This window comes from Procambarus clarkii, chromosome 25 (assembly GCF_040958095.1).
Source record: "Procambarus clarkii isolate CNS0578487 chromosome 25, FALCON_Pclarkii_2.0, whole genome shotgun sequence".
Taxonomy (NCBI): Eukaryota; Metazoa; Arthropoda; class Malacostraca; order Decapoda; family Cambaridae; genus Procambarus; species Procambarus clarkii.
The window spans coordinates 39,872,702-39,898,159 of NC_091174.1; the positions used below are offsets into that span (position 1 = coordinate 39,872,702).

Here is a 25,458-nt window from a genome sequence, read left to right on the forward strand (position 1 = left end):
AAAACATTCACAATTTATATATGTAATGTACATAAATTTAATATTTAAACATGATTTTTTATATATATATAAAGGAGAAACTAGTGTTAGAAAATGAAGCAATTGCCATATTACATAAAGAAATACTTTCACCATTCTTGGGTTAAAGGTTGCTCATGTGCCTGTTGAACCATACTTGCAACTTGTCTTTCCCACAACCCTATGTCACCTACTTATATTCACATAGCAGTGCTCACCAAGCTGTACTCCCCTTGGGGGAGCCGGTCGGCCGAGCGGACAGCACGCTGGATTTGTGATCCTGTGGTCCTGGGTTCGATCCCAGGCGCCATCGAGAAACAATGGGCAGAGTTTCTTTCACCCTTTGCCCCTGTTACCTAGCAGTAAAATAGGTACCTGGGTGTTAGTCAGCTGTCACGGGCTGCTTCCTGGGGGTGGAGGCCTGGTCGAGGACCGGGCCGCGGGGACACTAAAAAGCCCCGAAATCATCTCAAGATAACCTAGATATACTCTCATAGCGTTCTATTGTGGTTGTACTCACTTACTTGTATTCAAATGTCAGTGCTCACAAAGTTGTACTCATCTACATATACTCCCCTAGTTGTTCTCGTGCAGTTGTACTTACAACTGGTCTGGTCAAGGACCGGGCCGCTTGGACGCTAAGCCTCAAAATCATCTCAAGATAACTAACTTGTATGCACCTAGTAGTGCTCATCAAATTGTACTCACCTACATGTACTCTTCTAATTGAACTCATCTAGCAGTGCTCACCACGTTGTATTCACCTACATGTACTCTTCTAGTTGTACTCACTTAAATGTACTCTTCTAGTTGTACTCTCCTAGTTGCACTCATGTTTTTGTACTTACCTAGTTGTATTCAACAATTTGTGCTATAATGATATTAATGTATAATTAGCTATAATACAGATGCATGTGATAAAGAAGTTTTTGATGCACCTTAATTTTGTAAGGTGTAACAACGTTTTGTGTTTGTTGGGTACACCTTGTTCCAACCCCTAGTGCACACACATGATACCTACCCCTGATGCCCACATATGATACCTACCCCTGATGCCCACACCTGATACACACACCTGGAAACACCTGGTGCCTAATCCTGGTGTGCACACATCTGGTGACAACACCTGGTTCACACACCTGTTGCCCACCCCTGATGCAAGCACACTCAGCACCCACACCTGGTGTACACACAGCTGGTGCCCACCCCTAGTGTACACATCTGGTGACCATGCCTGCACACTGGTGGTCCCCACCCCTAGTGTACAAACCTGGTACACACACCTGGTGCAAACACCTAGTACACACACCTGGTGCCCACATGTACACACACATGGTGTATTCACACCTGGTACACACACCTGGTACACACATCTGGTGACGACTGTAAGGTTACTTCAGACTGTTAGTCTGAGTAAGTGTAGGAAACATTGACAACGTCGACGAGGTGTTGCAGCTTGTGGAGCGGCATGGTTGCTGTTGCATGGTTGTTGCTGACTCTGTACTCGTAGAGAGTCTTGCGGAAGACACTGGCCTCAGGCGGTAACACACGCAGCTTCTCACCCGTCTCGATCCTCACACCATTGTCCCTAGTTACAAACAACATATTCAGTTATGTGGAAATTTCCTTTTTCAAATTAATAACTTATTGGTGTAAAATGATAGATAAAAAGGCCAAAGTTTGTGTGTGAGTGTGTGTGTGTGTGTGTGTGTGTGTGTGTGTACTGAACTAGTTGTGCTCACCCATTTGTGCCTGCAGGCTCTAGCTCTTGGACCCCACTTTTCTTTCCGTTGGTTGTCTAATGCAATGACTCCTCGCCTATTTCCACTATCATATCTGCTTTTAAAGTTATGAATGGAGTTAGCTGCTAGAACTTGCTCCTTTTGGTCATTTCAGCTACTCACTACCCCTTACTCTAAAAGAAAATTTTCTATCATCTCTATTACTCATCTGAGTCTCAAGCTTCCATCGAAGCCCCTTGTTCTATTGATATTCATTGACATTTCTTGTTTCCAACCTTTTCAATCCCTCAAAGTATTTTATACGTTTGTATAATACCTCCCCTCACACTCCTCCTTTCTAACGTCGTTAGGGTTAGTTCTTTCAGTCTGTCTTCGTAACTCATCCCTTGCACTTGTGGGATGAATCTCGTTGCAAACTTCTACACCTTACCGAGCTTCCTCGCGTTTTTTTTAGATGAGGCTCTGCGATGGGGCGCCATACTCTAAGACTGGCCTCATATAGGCGGTATACAGTGCTCTAAAAGCATCTTATTCAGGTTTCTGATGAATGTTCTGACTTTGCCAGATTAGAGTATGCAGGAGAGGTTATCCTATTTATATGTGCCTTAAGAGTTAGGATAAAATACCATGCCCAAGATTACCAACCGAGTGCCGGCAGGGGGATGGAAATAGCCTCAGCTACCATCCTCTTTTGTCCGGTCGGGTGGGTCGAGCGGTTAAGGGATCCTGTACGCCAGCAGATTGCTCCTAGCAGTATGGGTTCGAGTCACTTTTGGGGGTGTGAGTTTTCAGTTGCATATAGTCCTGGGGACTATTCAGGCTTGTTCGCTTATATATATATATATATATATATATATATATATATATATATATATGTGTCGTACCTAGTAGCCAGAATGCACTTCTCAGCCTAATATGCAAGGCCCGATTTGCCTAATAAGCCAAGTTTTCCTGAAATAATATATTTTCTCTATTTTTTTTCTTATGAAGTGATAAAGCTACCCATTTCATTATATATGAGGTCAATTTTTTGTTATTGAAGTTAAAATTAACGTAGATATATGACCGAACCTAACCAACCCTACCTAACCTAACCTAACCTACCTTTATAGGTAAGGTTAGGTTAGGTAGCCGAAAAAGTTAGGTTAGGTTAGGTTAGGTAGGTTATGTAGTCGAAAAACAATTAATTCATGAAAACTTGGCTTATTAGGCAAATCGGGCCTTGCATAGTAGGCTGAGAAGTGCGTTCTGGCTACTAGGTACGACATATATATATATATATATATATATATATATATATATATATATATATATATATATATATATATATATATATATATATATATATATATATATATATATATATATATATATATATATATATACAAACTTTTAGACACACAACACCCACCTGGGGACTTAATATTATTGAACCCTGGCCACCAAGATGGCAGGTACGCACTTATACCCACTGCACCGTACTCAGAGCCCTGACAATAGTATAGTGAGAGGCAATTGACGTTTTCCATCAAGCCCTGTTATATGGGAGAACACGTGGTCATTGCCGGGGCTCTGAGTATAGTGCAGTGGGTATAAGTGCATACCTGCCATCTTGGTGGCCAGGGTTCAAGTCCCCTGGTGGGTGTTGTGTGTCTAAAAGTTTCTATACTTCTACCTTGCGTGTTTAGGCAAGTGTATGCATTATACATACATACATATATATATGTCGTACCTAGTAGCCAGAATGCACTTCTTGGCCTACTATGCAAGGCCCAATTTGCCTAATAGGCCGAGTGATTTTCTTTTTTTCAACAAATTGTTTCCAATTGGTTTATTTTAATTATTATTATAATATTATACTAAGAACATAAATTATTGACTTAGTTATGTTAGATTAGGTTAGGTTATGCTAGGTTAGGTTAGGTTAGGTTATGCTAGGTTAGGTTAGGTTAGGTAGGGTAGGTTAGGTTCGATCATATATCTACGTTAGTTTTGACTCAAATTTACAAAAATGAACTCATACATAGTGAAATGGATGTCTTTATCATTTCATAAGAAAAAAAAAGAAAAATATGTAAATTCAGGAAAACTTTATTTATTAGGCAAATTGGGCCTTGCACAGTAGGCCGAGAAATGCGTTCTGGCTACTAGGTATGACATATATATATATATATATGTCGTACCTAGTAGCCAGAACTCACTTCTCAGCCTACTATTCAAGGCCCGATTTGCCTAATAAGCCAAGTTTTCCTGAATTAATATATTTACTATAATTTTTTTCTTATGAAATGATAAAGCAACCCTTTTCTCTATGTATGAGGTCAATTTTTTTTTATTTGAGTTAAAATTAACGTAGATATATGACCGAACCTAACCAACCCTACCTAACCTAACCTAACCTATATTTATAGGTAAGGTTAGGTTAGGTAGCCAAAAAAAGCTAGGTTAGGTTAGGTTAGGTAGGTTATGTAGACGAAAAAACATTAATTCATGAAAACTTGGCTTATTAGGCAAATCGGGCCTTGAATAGTAGGCTGAGAAGTGCGTTCTGGCTATTAGGTACGACATATATATATATATATATATATATATATATATATATATATATATATATATATATATATATATATATATATATATATATATATATATGTCGTACCTAATAGACAGAACGCACTTCTCTGCCTACTATGCAAGGCCCGATTTGCCTAATAAGCCAAGTTTTCATGAATTAATTGTTTTTCGACTACCTAACCTACCTAACCAAACCTAACCTAACTTTTTCGGCTACCTAACCTAACCTAACCTAAAAATATAGGTTAGGTTAGGTTAGGTAGGGTTGGTTAGGTTTGGTCATATATCTACGTTAATTTTAACTCCAATAAAAAATATTGACCTCATACATAATGAAATGGGTAGCTTTATCATCTCATAAGAAAAAAAATTGAGAAAATATAATAATTCAGGAAAACTTGGCTTATTAGGCAAATCGGGCCTTGCATAGTAGGCCGAGAAGTGCGTTCTGGCTACTAGGTACGACATATATATATATATATATATATATATATATATATATATATATATATATATATATATATATATATATATATATATATATATATATATATATATATATATATATATATATATATATATATATATATATTGGTAGCAGTCTTTCCTGTAGACATATTTTATTAAATATGACCGAAAAAGTAAGATTAATAATTCTAACACGAATTTTCTCAATCTTTCGTACATTATGCTTCACTGTTGGAGGTAAATCAAAAATCACTTCTCCAAAATTCATTTTTATTTCTAGTCTGTGTTGATACTTTTAATACCCTATTAATATCCTCTAATGCCACATCATCCTTCCCACCTCACTCAAATGTAATGCCACATCACCCTTCCCACCTCACTCAAAAGTAGATATAAAATCAGGGAAATGCAAGTTCTAATCAGTTGTGTATTTGTGAAGTCTTTGAAAATGTAATAAGTTTTACGAAACGCGCCCGTGTCGCGTCAGACTAGAAATAAAAATGAATTTTGGAGAAGTGATTTTTGATTTACCTCCAACAGTGAAGCATAATGTACGAAAGATTGAGAAAATTCGTGTTAGAATTATTAATCTTACTTTTTCGGTCATATTTAATAAAATATATATATATATATATATATATATATATATATATATATATATATATATATATATATATATATATATATATATATATATATATATATATATGTATATGTCGTACCTAGTAGCCAGAACGCACTTCTCGGCCTACTATGCAAGGCCCGATTTGCCTAATAAGCCAAGTTTTCCTGAATTATTATATTTTCTCAATTTTTTTTCTTATGAGATGATAAAGCTACCCATTTCATTATGTATGAGGTCAATATTTTTTATTGGAGTTAAAATTAACGTAGATATATGACCAAACCTAACCAACCCTACCTAACCTAACCTAACCTATATTTTTAGGTTAGGTTAGGTTAGGTAGCCGAAAAAGTTAGGTTAGGTTTGGTTAGGTAGGTTAGGTAGTCGAAAAACAATTAATTCATGAAAACTTGGCTTATTAGGCAAATCGGGCCTTGCATAGTAGGCAGAGAAGTGCGTTCTGGCTACTAGGTACGTCATATACATATATCTATATATATATATATATATATATATATATATATATATATATATATATATATATATATATATATATATATATATATATATATATATATATATGGATAGATAGATAGATAGATAGATAGATAGATAGATAGATAGATAGATAGATAGATAGATAGATAGATAGAGAGATAGATAGATGCAAACAAGCTTGAATAGTCCCCAAGCCAATATGCATAAAAAAACTTCAATATGTGAAGTTTTTCTTTACACTCCTGCACACTTCTTCACACTCTTGTTCGTATTTGTGTTGCTCATGTGGCCCCACAAAATGAGGTAATTCAATGAAATATCTTTGCCCAAGCTTACCACCAAGTGCTGTCGGGACGTTGGGAATATAGCCTCCGCTATCATTGTCTTTTGTACAGTCACGGTTTGGTCGAGTAGTTAAGAAACCAGGTGTGCCATGTACATAGTGCTCCTGGCTGTCTGGGTTCGAATCCTTTCGGGGTGAGGAGATATATATTGGTGTATACTGGCAGCAGGTTTTCATTTATTCATGTTTCATTGAATATGAGTGCATATTCTGTATTGATTATTTTCTGGTTTAGGGCTTCCATCTCTCTGACTAGTGCTCTTCCATCTGGGTTTAACTGGAAGATAGTCCGCACCAGTCTCCGTGGTGTAGTGGTAAGACACTCGCCTGGCGTCCCGCGAGCACTATGTCATGGGTTCGTATCCTGGCCGGGGAGGATTTACTGGGCGCAATTCCTTAACTGTAGCCTCTGTTTAACGCAACAGTAAAATGTGTACTTGGATGAAAAAACGATTCTTCGCGGCGGGGATCGTATTCCAGGGACCTGCCCGAAACGCTACGCGTACTAGTGGCTGTACAAGAATGTAACAACTCTTGTATATATCTAAAAAAAAAAATGAGTTCTCTAAAAGGGATGTTCATTCGAGGCGAAGAAAAAGAAATAAATGACTGTAAAATGTATTACACTTATAAAATTACACAGGGTTTCGAACCTACATGGTTCATTCTCAAGTGATGTGACAGTTTGTTGTTGTTGTTTAAGATTCGCTACTCAGAACAATAAGTTCCAGTAGCACGGGCTATGTTGAGCCCGTAAGTGGAGGCTCTTTAGAGCCATTATCTGTATCAGTGGCTGATACTAGAGATGTGACGATGGATGGGGGTCTTCATGATGGTTTTCAGCCTGGAGAGCTGGCTATATCAGTTATGGAGCTGGTGGGGTTAGTGTAGACCTCTAGGTTTTCCGTCTTTTCTTTGCCTGTGACTTTGGCTGAGCAGTGGTGTCGTTAGAGTTTGGTGACGTGGCCTCCATGAGGAAGTCTTGAACCGTGTTGGTGTCGTGATGTGACAGTACAGGACAATGTATTTATACCATTAGTGGGTCAGGTGAAAAAAATGGATAGAGTAATGGGGCGAGGTGTAGACAAATGGATCGAACAATGGGTTATTTTGGGGTATACAAATGTTTTAAAGAATAAGGCATAAAGAGAAACGTGTAGAATAAGAGGAAATAGGGAACGAAACCAGAAGGAAATGGCCATGTAGCAGGGGCATCAGGGTGAAAGAAACTCTGCCCCTGCTACATTTGAAAAACGTAAATTTTACAAATAAAAATTGTAAAAACAGAGAAATTTGTCTCTGCCTAGTCCTTGAATCGAACTCGGACCACAGGATTACAAGTCCCGCACGCTGTCCACTCAGCTACCAGACCCTCTTTGTGAGTGTGTGTGTGAGTGAGAGTGTGTGTGTGAGTGAGAGTGTGTGTTTGTGTGTGTGTGTGTATTCACCTATTTGTGTTTGCGGGGGTTGAGCTTTGCTCTTTCGGCCTGCCTCTCAACTGTCAATCAACTGCTTCTAACTACATTTTTTTTCTCCACACACACACACACACCAGGAAGCAGCCCGTGACAGCTGACTAACTCCAAGGTACCTATTTGCTGCTAGGTAACAGGGGCCATCCCTGAATCCATGTCGGTGCTATGTTATAAAGTTCTTTCGCTCCAGTTGCTCTAATAGCTTTCTTCGCACGATCTTCTCCATCAGCTTGCATGGTATGCCGGTTAGGGACACTGGCCTGTAATTCAGTGCCTCCTGTCTATCCCTTTTCTTGTATATCGGGACTACGTTAGCTGCTTTCCAAATTTCTGGCAGTTCCCCTGTTGCCAGAGATTTGTTATACACTATGGAGAGTGGTAGGAACAGTTCTTCTGCTCCTTCCTTTAGAATCCAAGGGGAGATTCCATCTGGGCCTATAGCCTTTGTCACATCCAACTCTAGTAAACACTTCCTTACTTCCCCGCTGGTAATCTCAAGCTCTTCCAGTAGTTCCTGGTTAGCTATTCCCTCTCTTATCTCTGGGATTTCTCTTTGCTCTAAGGTGAAGACCTCTTGGAATTTCTTATTCAGTTCCTCACACACTTCCTTGTCGTTTGCAGTGAATCCTTCTGCCCCTATCCTTAATTTCATAACCTGTTCCTTTACTGTTGTTTTTTCTCCTTATGTGGCTATGCAGCAATTTAGGCTGAGTCTTTGCCTAGCTTGTGATGTCGTTTTCGTATTGTCTTTCTGCCTCTCTTCTCATCCTGACATATTCATTCCTGGCATTCTGGTATCTTTCTCTGCTCTCCAGTGTCCTGTTATTCCTATAGTTTCTCCATGCCCTTTTACTTTGCTGCTTAGCTAGCCTACATCTCTGATTAAACCATGGGTTACTCATCTTCATTTCAATTTTTTCCTTTTGGGCTGGGACAAAATTGTTTGCTGCGTCATTGCACTTTTGCGTGATGTAGTCCATCATATCTTGGGCCGTCTTTTCCCTGAGCTCTGTTCCCCATGCTATATCTGTTAGGAATTTTCTTATCTCCTCATAGTTTCCCTTTCGGTATGCTAACCTTTTGGTTTCGGTATCCCTCCTCGAGTTCAACAACCCTTCTTCAATCAGGTACTCAAACACCAATACACTGAGGTCGCTCATTCCTACTGGGGCCTCAAAACCGATTTCTCTTATGTCAGAGTCGTTCAGGGGGGAAGACCAGGTCGAGTCTCGCTGGTTCGTCATTTCCTCTCATCCTTGTGGGTTCTCTGACATGCTGGGTTAAGAAGTTTCTAGTCACCACCTCCAGTAGTTTGGCTCTCCACGTATCCTCGCCTCCATGCGGTTCCTTGTTCTCCCAATCAATCCTTTCGTGATTGAAGTCCCCCATGATGAGCAGGTGGGATCTATTTCTACAGGCAGCAGAGGCTGCCCTCTCAATTATAGTGTTAACTGCCATGTTGTTGTTTTTGTACTCTTGACTGGGTGTTCTGTCATTTGGTGGAGGGTTATATATTACTGCTACTACTATCCTTGGTCCTCCCATTGTCATTGTGCCTGCTATGTAGTCTCTGAAACACTCACAGCCCGGGATAGCCATCTCCTTAAAACTCCATTCCTTTCTCATGAGTAGGGCTACTCTGCCTCCTCCCCTATCTTCCCTACCTTCCCTCTCTTTCCTTATTACTGTGTACTCATGAGGAAACATGGCATTCGTTATGATTCCAGAGAGTTTTGTTTCAGTGAGTCCGATTACATCTGGGTTCACTTCTTGTGCTCTTTCCCTTAGTTCACTTGCCTTGCTTGTGATCCCATCTATGTTCGAATACATTACCCTGAAACTGACTCTCTTCTGCTTCTCCTCTGGGGGGGACATGTGGGGTCTGGGGTGAGCGGGAGCTGAGAGGATCTGGTACGGGGAGACTGGTGGAGGAGGAAGGGCTTGGGGGGGTGGGGAGGGGGGGTGTGTGGGGGGGTGGGTGAGGGTTGGGGGGGGTGGGTGAGAGAGGGAGGGTTGGGAGGCGTGAGGGGAGGGTTGAGGGGGGTGAGAGGAGGAGGTTTGGGGGGATGGGGGGAGAAGGGGGGGGTGTTTGGGGGGCAGTAAAGGGGGGAGGGTTTGGGGGGCGTGGGGGGAAAGGGAAGGCTGAGGTGGGTGAGGAAGAGGGGAGGGTTTTGGGGAGTGGTGGAGAGGGGAAGGCTTAGGTGGGGTGGGGTAGAGTGGGGGGCGGGGGAGAACGGAGGGCTTGTGGGTGGGAGAGACGGGAGGGCATGTGGGAGAAGGGAAGGTGGGGGATGGGGGAGAAGGGAGGTCCTGGGGGGAGGGTGGGAGTGGGAAGAGGGGGGTGAGTGGGAGAAGGGGGGGGTGCCTTAGGTGGGTACTTAGTGAGGGGCTGACAGGGGTTGGGGCAGGTAGGGTGTCTGTTGGGTAGAATGTGGGGGTGGTGCTGCACTCCCTGTGGCTAGTGCACTGTTTAAGGAGGGTTCCCCACTCCCCTCTGGGATTGTAGGGATCGGGGCTGTGGCTCCCTGATTCCTTCCTCTCTCCCTGCACTCCTTCCTCACGTCTGCTGCCTGCTTTCTCTCTTCCCTTGTCATATCCCTCTGCATGAATACTTTTTTGAAATTCTCTACATTTGCTAGACAGCACTTCCTTTCTAACAGTTCCTCTTTCATGATTTCGTTCTAGAATACCACCTTTATCATTCGGTCTCTGTCCTTGTACTTTCCAAGCCTGAAAACCTTTTCAACATTTTGTTTAGTTCCCTCTATTCTTACCTCTTTAAGGATCTCTTTAACTATGTTTTTGTCCTAATATAATAACATAAACATGTGTGTGTGCGTGTGTGTGTGTGTGTGTGTGTGTGTGTGTGTGTGTGTGTGTGTGTGTGTGTGTGTGTGTGTGTGTTTGTGTGCGAGTATGTGTGTGTGTGTGTGTGTGTGTTTGTGTGTGTGTGTGTGTGTGTGTGTGTGTGTGTGTGTGTGTGTGTGTGTGTGTGTGTGTGTGTGTGTGTGTGTGTGTGTGTGTGTGTGTGTTTGTTTGTGTGTGTGTGTGTGTGTGTGTGAGTGTGTGTGTGTGTGTGTGTGTGTGTGTGTGTGTGTGTGTGTGTGTGTGTGTGTACTCACCTAACTGTACTCACCTAATTGTGCTTGCGGGGGTTGAGCTCTGGCTCTTTGGTCCCGCCTCTCAACCGTCAATCAACTGGTGTACAGATTCCTGAGCCTATTGGGCTCTATCATATCTACATTTGAAACTGTGTATGGAGTCAGCCTCCACCACATCACTTCCTAATGCATTCCATTTACTAACTACTCTGACACTGAAAAAGTTCTTTCTAACGTCTCTGTGGCTCATTTGGGTACCCAGCTTCCACCTGTGTCCCCTTGTTCGCGTCCTACCGAACGTGTATGTATGTATGTATGTACATACGTGTATGTGTATGTGTGTATGTATGTATGTGTGTGTGTGTGTATGTGAGCGTGTGTGTGTGAGCGTGTGTGTGTGTGTATGTGTATATGTGCTTTATTTGAACATATTTTTACAAACTTTTAACTAGTAAAGGCATCAAATCTGTTTAGAAGTTTTGGAGCGAATTGTAAATAATATTTTGATAATATACCTTATCATATATATTTGTATTGTAACAATATGTTTGAGTCCTTCCTTGTGCTACATACTAGTGCCTGTAGAGGCTCTGGCTCCCACCTGTGAGACTGGTGTGGGAAGCGGGCCCTCGCATAGCTGTCCCGCTGTCTGTGGTACCAGTAGGGTTGGTCCAGGGAGTAGCAGCGGTTGGGAGCGTCGAGGCGCATGGTCTGCATCAGCTCGTACACCAGCCTGCCTAACTTTATGCAACAAAGACAAAATTGCTCGTCAAAGAAAAATGTGGTAAGGGGTTCGTGTCTTCAGCAGTCCCCTGCCAACTTGAAAAGTCTTACATGAAAAACAACTAGCCTCAGACTTCAGACATACGTACCTGAACTCTCTCACCTTACACTAGCATCAGACTTCAGACATTACCTAGCTGCTCTTGCTTATCTTACAACAATCTCCATCATCAAACATAACCGATAGGACTTTCACCCTCTTGCATTACAATTTAGACATATCAATATATACAATGTAACATCTTAGAAGTCGGATATTGTTGATATATAATTTGATGTATAATTTGTTGAGGTAATAATAAGTCAAAGAACCTATACAAACATTGTGTATTAATGAACCAGAAAAACATTACTCCCTGTTATTTAATAAGCAAGTCACGACGGGAGATTTTCTTTCAGCAAAAGTTTGTGGTAACTAAGAATGTGTGTGATAAGGTTGTGTGGAGTACTCACGTTGGAGGAGAGAGTGACAACTATGTAGTCGGTCCGAGCTAAGAAGTAGATATCCACTACCAGATCTCTGAGTGACGTAACAGTGAACCGTGTTTCATCCTTGACTACGTCTATGTTCCTCTTGTGGTAGAGGATCTCATAGTGCGGGTACCTAGAGGTAATGGCACTAGGTAAGGTATCATGGGGTACCTGGAGGTAATGGCACTAGGTAAGGTATCATGGGGTACCTGGGGGGTAATGGGACTAGGTAAGGTATTGTGGTTACTTGCTGGTAATGGGATTAGGTAAGGTATCGTGGGGTACCTTGGGGTAATGGGACTAGGTAAGGTATCGTGGGGTACCTGGGGGTAATGGCACTAGGTAAGGTATTATGGTTACTTGCTGGTAATGGAGTAGTAGTGAAATATGTGACTACGGCGACGCGCACCAGCTGCCCCAGGTGGCACTCTTGAGTGCCATCTGAGCAGGTGAGGCGCGACGTCGTAGTCGCAGCGCGTCGTCGTCATCACATGGGGTTTTTGGGGATTTTCCCGGAAGTTTTGGCGCGTTTCGGACGCGTGTGAGCGTCCGGTGTTTGGGTATGTGGTCAGGAAAGAGGGGAGGTCATGTTGTTGGGTGCCAGGTGGCGCGCGACGTCGTAGTCGCAGCGCGTCGTCGTCGTCACATGGGGTTTTTGGGGAATTTCCCGGAAGTTTGGCGCGTGTCGGAGGCAGCCCTGAGTGGCGGGTGAGCAGGTGCGGCCCCCCCTCCGCGCGGGTCTAGTCCTCGGGGATAGGGGAAAGATGTGAGTAGTGTGAGAGTAAGTGATAGAGTAAGAAAATAGAAGGAAGAGAGAGGAAGGAGTAAATGAATATGTATGTGTGTTTAGCGTAGACTTAATCCAGTGTGCGATAATAATTTTTGATGATCGTGAGTAAGTAGAGATAGAGTGTAGATGCAAAACACAGTCTGTTATGTTGTTTGAGGTAAGGGAGGGGTATGGGAATGGTGAGTGGAGCTCCCCCTCGTCGGGGAGAGAGTGCTCTGGGCCATTATGCGGTTAGACAAACCCATTAACTACCCTACAGGAAGCCCTTAAGTGGTGTTGTAAGAAATGCATGGAAAAGACACGGGAGTGCACCTGGCTTTTTTCTGTGTGTTCGGGTCATGAAAGAGTGAAGTCACTCTCGTTGTGAGACTGCAGTAGGCCATTATGCGGTTAGACAAACCATTTATCTCTCCCTACAGGAAGTGCTAAGTGTGCGAGGATGGGGGCGAAGACTCCTGCAGGAGGGGTGTGTACCATTACCTTAAGTGTTTTTCAATGTCCGCGGAGGGGTAAGCGTACGGGTCGCAGGTTGGAGCCCGACTGAACAACTTTCCAAGTAGCCTGGGTATTTCTCCTCAGACACCCCCGGAAGTGGTGGGACACCCATTACCAATGCGTTTCGCCAGGGTCCGCGACTCTCTCTATCTGTCTCTGTCTCTGTCTCTCCACCTCTCTCTGTCTCTCTGTCTCTCTCTGTCTCTCTGTCTCTCTCTCTCTCTGTCTCTCTGTCTCTCTCTCTCTCTCTGTCTCTCTCTCTCTCTCTGTCTCTCTCTCTCTCTCTCTCTCTCTCCTTCATATTGTTCATTCATTCATTCATTCATTCATAGTTCCTTTTCATTAAAACTATTTCAGTTTTACATATATAAACAAAGCCAGGGAGTAGTTTTTACTAATACATCTTCTCTAGTATCCAATGATTTTCTTCGAGATTTAAAACACAGCTATTTCAAACATATTAAAATACAATAATTTGGTATCGAGCTTCAGCTCCTATCCTGCCTTAATCCCCTGCCCTATAATGAATACTAACAGTCCTATCCCTCTAAAATTAAAAAATAATCATATTTCAAACATAGTTCAATACAGTAATTTAGTTACCGAGCTCCAGCTCTTGTCCTCCACCTTACTTCCCTCACACATCTTCGTTAATACCTATTCAATTTCCCTGAAATTTCTACCCTCTGTATTTCAGACTTAGTTTAGTAAATCCAAACAATTATCAAACTCTAGCTCTTGTCCCCGGCTTAGTTCATTTGTACAAGATCGTTAGTAACAGATCAATTTTCCCGAAATTTAAAGCAGACATACTTCAAAGTTAGTAAATAATATCAAGTCAGTTACTGAGCTCTAGCTCTCGTCCCCCAACTTAGTTCTCTCGCGTATATTTGTAAATAACCCAGCAATTTCACTGAAATTTCTACCTTCTGTATTTCAGACTTAGTTTAGTAAATCCAAACAATTATCAAACTCTAGCTCTTGTCCCTAGCTTAGTTCATTTGTACAAGATCGCTAGTAACAGACCAATTTTCCCCTGAAATTTAAAGCAGTCATACTTCAAAGTTCGTAAATAATATCAAGTCAGTTACTGAGCTCTAGCTCTCGTCCCCCAACTTAGTTCTCTCTCGTATATTTGTAAATAACCCAGCAATTTCACTGTAATTTCTACCCTCTGTATTTCATAGTAAATATGATGTAAACAATTATAAAACTCTAGCTCCTGTCCTCTGTCCAAGTCCACTCCTGTAAATTTATTACTATCAGTCCAATTCTCCTGAGATTTGAACACCAACTACATTTTCAGTCATAGTAAATAAAAACCGGTTCAGTTATCAAGTTTCAACTCTTGCCCCCTCAGCTTAGTTCATTTTTTTTTGTACAAGTTCTTTATTTTCCAACTAAATCACCTTGAGATTTAAGATCGCTTTATTTCTAACGTAGTAAAATTAATCTGGACATTAACCAAGCTCCATTTCCTCAGTCTTAGATCATCGAACATAATTATATCTGTTCAAGCCCCTCTCCAGCCTTACTGTTTATCAGAGTAAATACCATCCATACCGCGAGTTTACACGCAACATCAACCATTAGTAATCGTCCGATCCAACAGAAAAAACAGAGACTCGTGTTAACATAATAGGTGAAAAAAAGTTAATCTCTCTCTTATCACGTTTTATTCAATGACTGGTAGACACATACATATTTATCTTGGTAAAAACAAAACATATTAACTGTCACACAGACAGACAGACAGACAGACAGACATAGGTGAAAAAAAGAACGTAACGTAATCAACTTTTGCAGCCCAAAATGACATTTTTAAATAAAAGTATGACTTAGTCCATCTTCGTTACATCTCTCACCATATAGACATATGGTGTTAGCATAATATGTGAAAAAAATAGTTGATTTCAATTCTTAGCTTTTTCTTCACATGTTCAGTGTTCATTCTTGTATTCCCTATGTTCCTTATCATGTCTTCATATTGTCTATAAGTTCATATTCCCTGCATGTTCACTCTATTCATCAACTTTTTCTTACATGTTTTCTGTGTTCATTCCATGTTCTACAAATGTTCACAGCATGCTCAGTTCAATTCTTTCACCTGTTTTCTCATTTTTTTCTGTTTTCTACCATTTTCCCCGTATGTTCACTATGTTCTTTGTCAGGTTTTCATGTACATCATATGTTCTCTGTATAACTTTTATACTCAATATTCATGTTCTCAATGTTCTTAGCTTGTTCTTCACACGTTCAGTGTTCATTCTTGTATTCCCTATGTTCCTTATCATGTTTTCATATTCTCTATAAGTTCATATTCCCTGCATGTTCACTCTATTCATCAACTTTTTCTTACATTTTTCTGTGTTCACCGTATGTTCACTGTGTTCATTCCCCTACTTAACCTCAATTTTTTTTTATGTTCTTTGTTTCTTTAAACCAATTTGTTTCTTCCATTCACTAACTAGTTCTTTGTCAAATAATATTATACGGCAATACAGTCCCCTCAACAATTTTAGTCATCAAGTTTTATTTACAAAACTATGTCAAAGTAATTCTCATCGTCGTCAACTTAATAGTTCTACCAACCCCGTTCTTAAACAAATCTACACTTTATTCAGTTCCAAATTTACAAAGACAAACCTTTCTTGTAACTTCGTAACTAAAAATCTTTCGCCAATCAACTAAAAATCTTTCGCCAATCAACTAAAATATAGTCACTTTCCTCATTTCTCAACTAAACTTATTATCCAATCAACCAAAATATAGTCAAAGGAATCTTTCCAACGCTGTTCATAACTAAACTTATTCCCTAGTCATCAGAAAAATAACCGTGTTCTTCATGTTTCATTGTCATTTCATAACTAAAATTATCCATCAATCAACAGAAATAGTCATATTCATCATTGTTCCTAACTAAAATTATATGTCGTTAAGTAAGAAATATAGTCAAAGACACTCTTCGAGACATCAAGGACTTACTCAAAGACATCAAAGTTACTCTTCATTACATCAAAGACTCATTCAAATACTACTCATGTTCTCAGAAGTCATTCTCAAAGTCATCACTGATTTTCTCAGAGTCACCAAAGTTATTCTCTGAGTTAACAAAATACTACTCATGTTCTCAAAAGACTTTCTCAAAGTCACCAAAGTTATTCAAAGAGCTAACAAAAGTTATTCTCGGAGTCACCTTCGTTCTTCAGAGAAACTTTCCAAAACATCTTTGTTCATCAAAGTTATTCTCGGAGTCATCAAAGGTAATCTCTAACTCACTTTGGTCATTAAAGTTAATTTCTATGTTATAAAAGTTTGTCTCAGAGACATCTAAGTTAATCTTAGAGTTATCAAATGTAATCTCTAACTCACTTTGTTCATCAAAGTTGATCTCAGAGTTAACAAAGGTAATCTCTAACTCACTCTCGTTCATCAAAGTTGTTTCAAAGTCATCAAAGTTAATCTCAGAGTTATCCAAAGATATTCTCATGTCCACAAAGTTATTCCAAGAGACGTCAAAGTCAATCTCAGACATCTTCGTTCATAAAAGTTATTCTCAGAGACAACTAAAGTTATTCTCTAAGAGCTATCAAAAGTTATTCTCAGTCAAGATATGTTATTCTCTAAGTAACCTTCCGTTCATCAAAGACATTCTCTAAGCTCTCAAAGTTATTCTCTAAGACAACAAAGTCATTCTCAGTCATCAAAAGTTATTCGCAGACTCACCTTCGTTATTCAAAGAAGCCTTCTGAGACATCCTCGTTCAACAAAACTAACCTTAGAGCCATCAAAAAGTTAAATACAGTCATCAAAGTTATTCTCTAAGTAACTTTTCGTTCATCAGAGAAGCTTTCTAAGACATCTTTGTTCATCAAAGTTGATCTCTAAGACATCAATTTTGTTCTCTAAATCATAAAAGTTAATCTCTAAGGCACCTTCGTCTACTAGAGAAACTTTCCAATCCATCTTCGTTGATCAAAGTTATTCTCAGAATCATCAAAGAGATCTCTAATTCACCTTCGTTCACCAAAAGTTGTTCTCTAAGACACATTCGTTCATCAAAGAAACTCTCCGTCCATCATGTTATTCTTCAAGTCATCTTCAGTCATAAAATTTCTCTCCAAAATGTAACTAGTTCAGCTTTTCATACCAAACCCGCGCTTCTGTTAAAATATATTTTCTTAGTCACTTTACCCTAAAACTGTTCTCAGAACTACACTGTCCAAATCCTACGTAACCTATCCTCTCCACCCAATGTTACTTAGTTAGCGCAACGTTCCTAAACCTGACTTTACCTATCCTAACTTAACTTACCTTACCTTTACCTATCGTACCTAACTTAACCTGCATAACCTAACTTTACCTATCCTAACAGGACTTACCTTACATTACTTATCTTACTTAACTTAACCTGCACAACCTAACTTACATAACTTATCTTACCTATCCTAAAGTAACCTAACTTGCTTTACCTAACTTAATCTACATTCCCAAACTGCTGTATCCTAACTTATCTAGTCCAAACCAGCCATGATCTAACTTACATAATTATTCCTGCATGTCTTTTGTGTTTCGTCAATCATTGTCTCATATTCATTTACTCATTTCAAGGGTTAATTTCTCAAATGGACATTTTTGCATTTCAAGTGTTATTTGTTCAAGATTGTGTGTTTAACCATTTCAAAGGATTTTTGGTATATATGGGAATTTACTCGTTTCCAGGGCAAATTTCTCAAATGGTCATTTTTGCAGATCAAGGGTTATTTGTTAAAGTTCATCAAGTTGCTCATAAGTTGTATTTATTATGTTTGTTATTATTTATTTATTCGTATTCCCCAACCTTTTAACCTAACCTTTCAGATGTAGTTTATGGTGTTTTTGACAGATTTGTTGAATATATTATCCTTTTCATAACCTTTCAGATGTAGTTTTGTTTCTCCTTTTGTATATTTTTACCCAAACCCACCATCCCACTTAACCTTCTTTCCTTCTTTTACTTTGTTTTCACATATAAGTTCATTCTTTATCTTAGTAATAATAAAAATTACAATAGTAAAGAATCAGATCTACTAAGAAAAACAAGAGAGCAAGTGAGTGAGAGCATGAAACGAGGAGAAAAGAGTAAGAGAGAGGGGGGAGGAAGAGCATGGGAGCACTAGACTTGAATTTAAGAAAGAAGGTTAAGTGGGATGGTGGGTTTGGGTAAAAATATACAAAAGGAGAAACAAAACTACATCTGAAAGGTTAGGAAAAGGATAATATATTCAACAAATCTGTCAAAAACACCATAAACTACATCTGAAATGTTAGGTTAAAAGGTTGGGGAATACGAATAAATAAATAATAACAAACATAATAAATACAACTTATGAGCAACTTGATGAACTTTAACAAATAACCCTTGATCTGCAAAAATGACCATTTGAGAAATTTGCCCTGGAAACGAGTAAATTCCCATATATACCAAAAATCCTTTGAAATGGTTAAACACACAATCTTGAACAAATAACACTTGAAATGCAAAAATGTCCATTTGAGAAATTAACCCTTGAAATGAGTAAATGAATATGAGACAATGATTGACGAAACACAAAAGACATGCAGGAATAATTATGTAAGTTAGATCATGGCTGGTTTGGACTAGATAAGTTAGGATACAGCAGTTTGGGAATGTAGATTAAGTTAGGTAAAGCAAGTTAGGTTACTTTAGGATAGGTAAGATAAGTTATGTAAGTTAGGTTGTGCAGGTTAAGTTAAGTAAGATAAGTAATGTAAGGTAAGTCCTGTTAGGATAGGTAAAGTTAGGTTATGCAGGTTAAGTTAGGTACGATAGGTAAAGGTAAGGTAAGTTAAGTTAGGATAGGTAAAGTCAGGTTTAGGAACGTTGCGCTAACTAAGTAACATTGGGTGGAGAGGATAGGTTACGTAGGATTTGGACAGTGTAGTTCTGAGAACAGTTTTAGGGTAAAGTGACTAAGAAAATATATTTTAACAGATGCGCGGGTTTGGTATGAAAAGCTGAACTAGTTACATTTTGGAGAGAAATTTTATGACTGAAGATGACTTGAAGAATAACATGATGGACGGAGAGTTTCTTTGATGAACGAATGTGTCTTAGAGAACAACTTTTGGTGAACGAAGGTGAATTAGAGATCTCTTTGATGATTCTGAGAATAACTTTGATCAACGAAGATGGATTGGAAAGTTTCTCTAGTAGACGAAGGTGCCTTAGAGATTAACTTTTATGATTTAGAGAACAACATTGATGTCTTAGAGATCAACTTTGATGAACAAAGATGTCTTAGAAAGCTTCTCTGATGAACGAAAAGTTACTTAGAGAATAACTTTGATGACTGTATTTAACTTTTTGATGGCTCTAAGGTTAGTTTTGTTGAACGAGGATGTCTCAGAAGGCTTCTTTGAATAACGAAGGTGAGTCTGCGAATAACTTTTGATGACTGAGAATGACTTTGTTGTCTTAGAGAATAACTTTGAGAGCTTAGAGAATGTCTTTGATGAACGGAAGGTTACTTAGAGAATAACATATCTTGACTGAGAATAACTTTTGATAGCTCTTAGAGAATAACTTTAGTTGTCTCTGAGAATAACTTTTATGAACGAAGATGTCTGAGATTGACTTTGACGTCTCTTGGAATAACTTTGTTGACATGAGAATATCTTTGGATAACTCTGAGATTAACTTTGATGACTTTGAAACAACTTTGATGAACGAGAGTGAGTTAGAGATTACCTTTGTTAACTCTGAGATCAACTTTGATGAACAAAGTGAGTTAGAGATTACATTTGATAACTCTAAGATTAACTTAGATGTCTCTGAGACAAACTTTTATAACATAGAAATTAACTTTAATGACCAAAGTGAGTTAGAGATTACCTTTGATGACTCCGAGAATAACTTTGATGAACAAAGATGTTTTGGAAAGTTTCTCTGAAGAACGAAGGTGACTCCGAGAATAACTTTTGTTAGCTCTTTGAATAACTTTGGTGACTTTGAGAAAGTCTTTTGAGAACATGAGTAGTATTTTGTTAACTCAGAGAATAACTTTGGTGACTCTGAGAAAATCAGTGATGACTTTGAGAATGACTTCTGAGAACATGAGTAGTATTTGAATGAGTCTTTGATGTAATGAAGAGTAACTTTGATGTCTTTGAGTAAGTCCTTGATGTCTCGAAGAGTGTCTTTGACTATATTTCTTACTTAACGACATATAATTTTAGTTAGGAACAATGATGAATATGACTATTTCTGTTGATTGATGGATAATTTTAGTTATGAAATGAAAATGAAACATGAAGAACACGGTTATTTTTCTGATGACTAGGGAATAAGTTTAGTTATGAACAGCGTTGGAAAGATTCCTTTGACTATATTTTGGTTGATTGGATAATAAGTTTAGTTGAGAAATGAGGAAAGTGACTATATTTTAGTTGATTGGCGAAAGATTTTTAGTTGATTGGCGAAAGATTTTTAGTTGATTGGCGAAAGATTTTTAGTTGATTGGCGAAAGATTTTTAGTTACGAAGTTACAAGAAAGGTTTGTCTTTGTAAATTTGGAACTGAATAAAGTGTAGATTTGTTTAAGAACGGGGTTGGTAGAACTATTAAGTTGACGACGATGAGAATTACTTTGACATAGTTTTGTAAATAAAACTTGATGACTAAAATTGTTGAGGGGACTGTATTGCCGTATAATATTATTTGACAAAGAACTAGTTAGTGAATGGAAGAAACAAATTGGTTTAAAGAAACAAAGAACATAAAAAAAAAATTGAGGTTAAGTAGGGGAATGAACACAGTGAACATACGGTGAACACAGAAAAATGTAAGAAAAAGTTGATGAATAGAGTGAACATGCAGGGAATATGAACTTATAGAGAATATGAAAACATGATAAGGAACATAGGGAATACAAGAATGAACACTGAACGTGTGAAGAACAAGCTAAGAACATTGAGAACATGAATATTGGGTATAAAAGTTATACAGAGAACATATGATGTACGTGAAAACCTGACAAAGAACATAGTGAACATACGGGGAAAATGGTAGAAAACAGAAAAAAAATGAGAAAACAGGTGAAAGAATTGAACTGAGCATGCTGTGAACATTTGTAGAACATGGAATGAACACAGAAAACATGTAAGAAAAAGTTGATGAATAGAGTGAACATGCAGGGAATATGAACTTATAGAGAATATGAAGACATGATAAGGAACATAGGGAATACAAGAATGAACACTGAACATGTGAAGAACAAGCTAAGAATTGAAATCAACTATTTTTTTCACATATTATGCTAGCACCATATGTCTATATGGTGAGAGATGTAACGAAGATGGACTAAGTCATACTTTTATTTAAAAATGTCATTTTGGGCTGCAAAAGTTGATTGCGTTACGTTCTTTTTTTCACCTATGTCTGTCTGTCTGTCTGTCTGTCTGTCTGTCTGTCTGTCTGTCTGTCTGTCTGTCTGTCTGTCTGTCTGTCTGTCTGTCTGTCTGACAGTTAATATGTTTTGTTTTTACCAAGATATATATGTATGTGTCTACCAGTCATTGAATAAAACGTGATAAGAGAAAGATTAACTTTTTTTCACCTATTATGTTAACACGAGTCTCTATTTTTTCTGTTGGATCGAACGATTACTAATGGTTGATGTTGCGTGTAAACTCGCGCTATGGATGGTGTTTACTCTGATAAACAGTTAGGCTGGAGAGGGGCTTGAACGGATATAATTATGTTCGATGATCTAAGACTGAGGAAATGGAGCTTGGTTAATGTCCAGATTAATTTTACTACGTTAGAAATAAAGCGATCTTAAATCTCAAGGTGATTTAGTTGGAAAATAAAGAACTTGTACAAAAAAAAATGAACTAAGCTGAGGGGGCAAGAGTTGAAACTTGATAACTGAACCGGTTTTTATTTACTATGACTGAAAATGTAGTTGGTGTTCAAATCTCAGGAGAATTGGACTGATAGTAATAAATTTACAGGAGTGGACTTGGACAGAGGACAGGAGCTAGAGTTTTATAATTGTTTACATCATATTTACTATGAAATACAGAGGGTAGAAATTACAGTGAAATTGCTGGGTTATTTACAAATATACGAGAGAAAACTAAGTTGGGGGACGAGAGCTAGAGCTCAGTAACTGACTTGATATTATTTATGAACTTTGAAGTATGACTGCTTTAAATTTCAGGGGAAAATTGGTCTGTTACTAGCGATCTTGTACAAATGAACTAAGCTGGGGACAAGAGCTAGAGTTTGATAATTGTTTCTATTTACTAAACTAAGTCTGAAATACAGAGGGCAGAAATTTCAGTGAAATTGCTGGGTTATTTACAAATATACGAGAGAGAACTAAGGTGGGGGACGAGAGCTAGAGCTCAGTAACTGACTTGATATTATTTACGAACTTTGAAGTATGACTGCTTTAAATTTCAGGGGAAAATTGGTCTGTTACTAGCGATCTTGTACAAATGAACTAAGCTGGGGACAAGAGCTAGAGTTTGATAATTGTTTGGATTTACTAAACTAAGTCTGAAATACAGAGGGTAGAAATTTCAGTGAAATTGCTGGGTTATTTACAAATATACGCGAGAGAACTAAGTTGGGGGACGAGAGCTAGAGCTCAGTAACTGACTTGATATTATTTACTAACTTTGAAGTATGTCTGCTTTAAATTTCGGGAAAATTGATCTGTTACTAACGATCTTGTACAAATGAACTAAGCCGGGGACAAGAGCTAGAGTTTGATAATTGTTTGGATTTACTAAACTAAGTCTGAAATACAGAGGGTAGAAATTTCAGGGATATTGAATAGGTATTAACGAAGATGTGTGAGGGAAGTAAGGTGGAGGACAAGAGCTGGAGCTCGGTAACTAAATTACTGTATTGAACTATGTTTGAAATATGATTATTTTTTAATTTTAGAGGGATAGGACTGTTAGTATTCATTATAGGGCAGGGGATTAAGGCAGGATAGGAGCTGAAGCTCGATACCAAATTATTGTATTTTAATATGTTTGAAATAGCTGTGTTTTAAATCTCGAAGAAAATCATTGGATACTAGAGAAGATGTATTAGTAAAAACTACTCCCTGGCTTTGTTTATATATGTAAAACTGAAATAGTTTTAATGAAAAGGAACTATGAATGAATGAATGAATGAATGAACAATATGAAGGAGAGAGAGAGAGAGAGAGAGAGAGAGAGAGAGAGAGAGAGAGAGAGAGAGAGAGAGAGAGAGAGAGAGAGAGAGAGAGAGAGAGAGAGAGAGAGAGAGAGAGAGACAGAGACAGAGAGAGAGAGACAGAGAGACAGAGAGACAGAGAGAGAGAGAGACAGAGAGACAGAGAGAGACAGAGAGAGGCGGAGAGACAGAGGGAGAGAGATAGAGAGACAGAGCGAGAGAGAGAGAGAGAGACAGGGAGACAGAGAGATAGAGAGACAGAGAGAGACAGAGAGAGACAGAGAGACAGAGACAGAGACAGATAGAGAGAGTCGCGGACCCTGGCGAAACGCATTGGTAATGGGTGCCCCACCACTTCCGGGGGTGTCTGAGGAGAAATACCCGGGCTACTTGGAAAGTTGTTCAGTCGGGCTCCAACCTGCGACCCGTACGCTTACCCCTCCGCGGACATTGAAAAACGCTTAAGGTAATGGTACACACCCCTCCTGCAAGAGTCTTCGCCCCCATCCTCGCACACTTACCACTTCCTGTAGGGAGAGATAAATGGTTTGTCTAACCGCATAATGGCCTACTGCAGTCTCACAACGAGAGCGACTTCACTCTTTCATGACCCGAACACACAGAAAAAAGCCAGGTGCACTCCCGTGTCTTTTCCATGCATTTCTTACAACACCACTTAAGGGCTTCCTGTAGGGTAGTTAATGGGTTTGTCTAACCGCATAATGGCCCAGAGCACTCTCTCCCCGACGAGAGGGAGCTCCACTCAACATTCCCATACCCCTCCCTTACCTCAAACAACATAACAGACTGTGTTTTGCATCTACACTCTATCTCTACTTACGATCATCAAAAATTATTATCGCACACTGGATTAAGTCTACGCTAAACACACATACATATTAATTTACTCCTTCCTCTCTCTTCCTTCTATTTTCTTACTCTATCACTTACTCTCACACTACTCACATCTTTCCCCTATCCCCGAGGACTAGACCCGCGCGCAGGGGGGGCCGCACCTGCTCACCCGCCACTCAGGGCTGCCTCCGACACGCGCCAAACTTCCGGGAAATTCCCCAAAAACCCCATGTGACGACGACGACACGCTGCGACTACGACGTCGCGCGCCACCTGGCACCCAACAACATGACCTCCCCTCTTTCCTGACCACATACCCAAACACCGGATGCTCACACGCGTCCGAAACGCGCCAAAACTTCCGGGAAAATCCCCAAAAACCCCATGTGACGACGACGACGCGCTGCGACTACGACGTCGCGCCTCACCTGCTCAGATGGCACTCAAGAGTGCCACCTGGGGCAGCTGGTGCGCGTCGCCGTAGTCACATATTTCACTACTTAATGGGATTAGGTAAGGTATCGTGGGGTACCTGGGGGGTAATGGGACTAGGTTAGGTATCGTGGGTACTTAGGGTAATGGGGCTAGGTAAGGTATCGTGGTTACTTGCTGGTAATGGGATTAGGTAAGGTATCGTGGGTTACCTGGGGGTAATGGGACTAGGTAAGGTATCGTGGGGTACCTGGGGGTAATGGGATTAGGTAAGGTATCGTGGGGTACCTGGGGGTAATGGGATTAGGTAAGGTATCATGGGGTACCTGGGGGGTAATGGCACTAGGTAAAGTATCGTGGGTACCTGGAGGTAATGGCACTAGGTAAGGTATCGTGAGTACCGTGGGGGAAATGGGACTATGTAAGGTATCATGGGTACTTGGGAGTAATGGGGCTAGATAAGGTATCGTTGGTACTTGTGGGTAATGGAGCTAGATAGCTGATTCTGGTTACCTGTGAACAATGGGGGAAAGGTAGCTTATTGTGAGTACTTGCGTGTAATTGGCCAGGCC

The 25,458-nt window shown here is 39.6% G+C and overlaps 1 protein-coding gene across 1 annotated transcript in view; it reads right to left on the reverse strand.

The window, feature by feature from the left end:
• Positions 1–1,422: 1,422 nt before the first annotated feature.
• LOC123756324 (alpha-(1,6)-fucosyltransferase-like) overlaps positions 1,423–25,458 on the reverse strand; it is a 71,837-nt gene continuing 47,801 nt past the window's right edge. Inside the window, exons 4-6 of the mRNA XM_069331099.1 lie at positions 12,077–12,231; positions 11,446–11,581; positions 1,423–1,606 (exon numbers count right to left, since the gene is read on the reverse strand). Of these exons, the coding sequence (XP_069187200.1) occupies positions 1,423–1,606; positions 11,446–11,581; positions 12,077–12,231 (475 nt within the window). The remainder of the gene's footprint in view (positions 1,607–11,445; positions 11,582–12,076; positions 12,232–25,458) is intronic.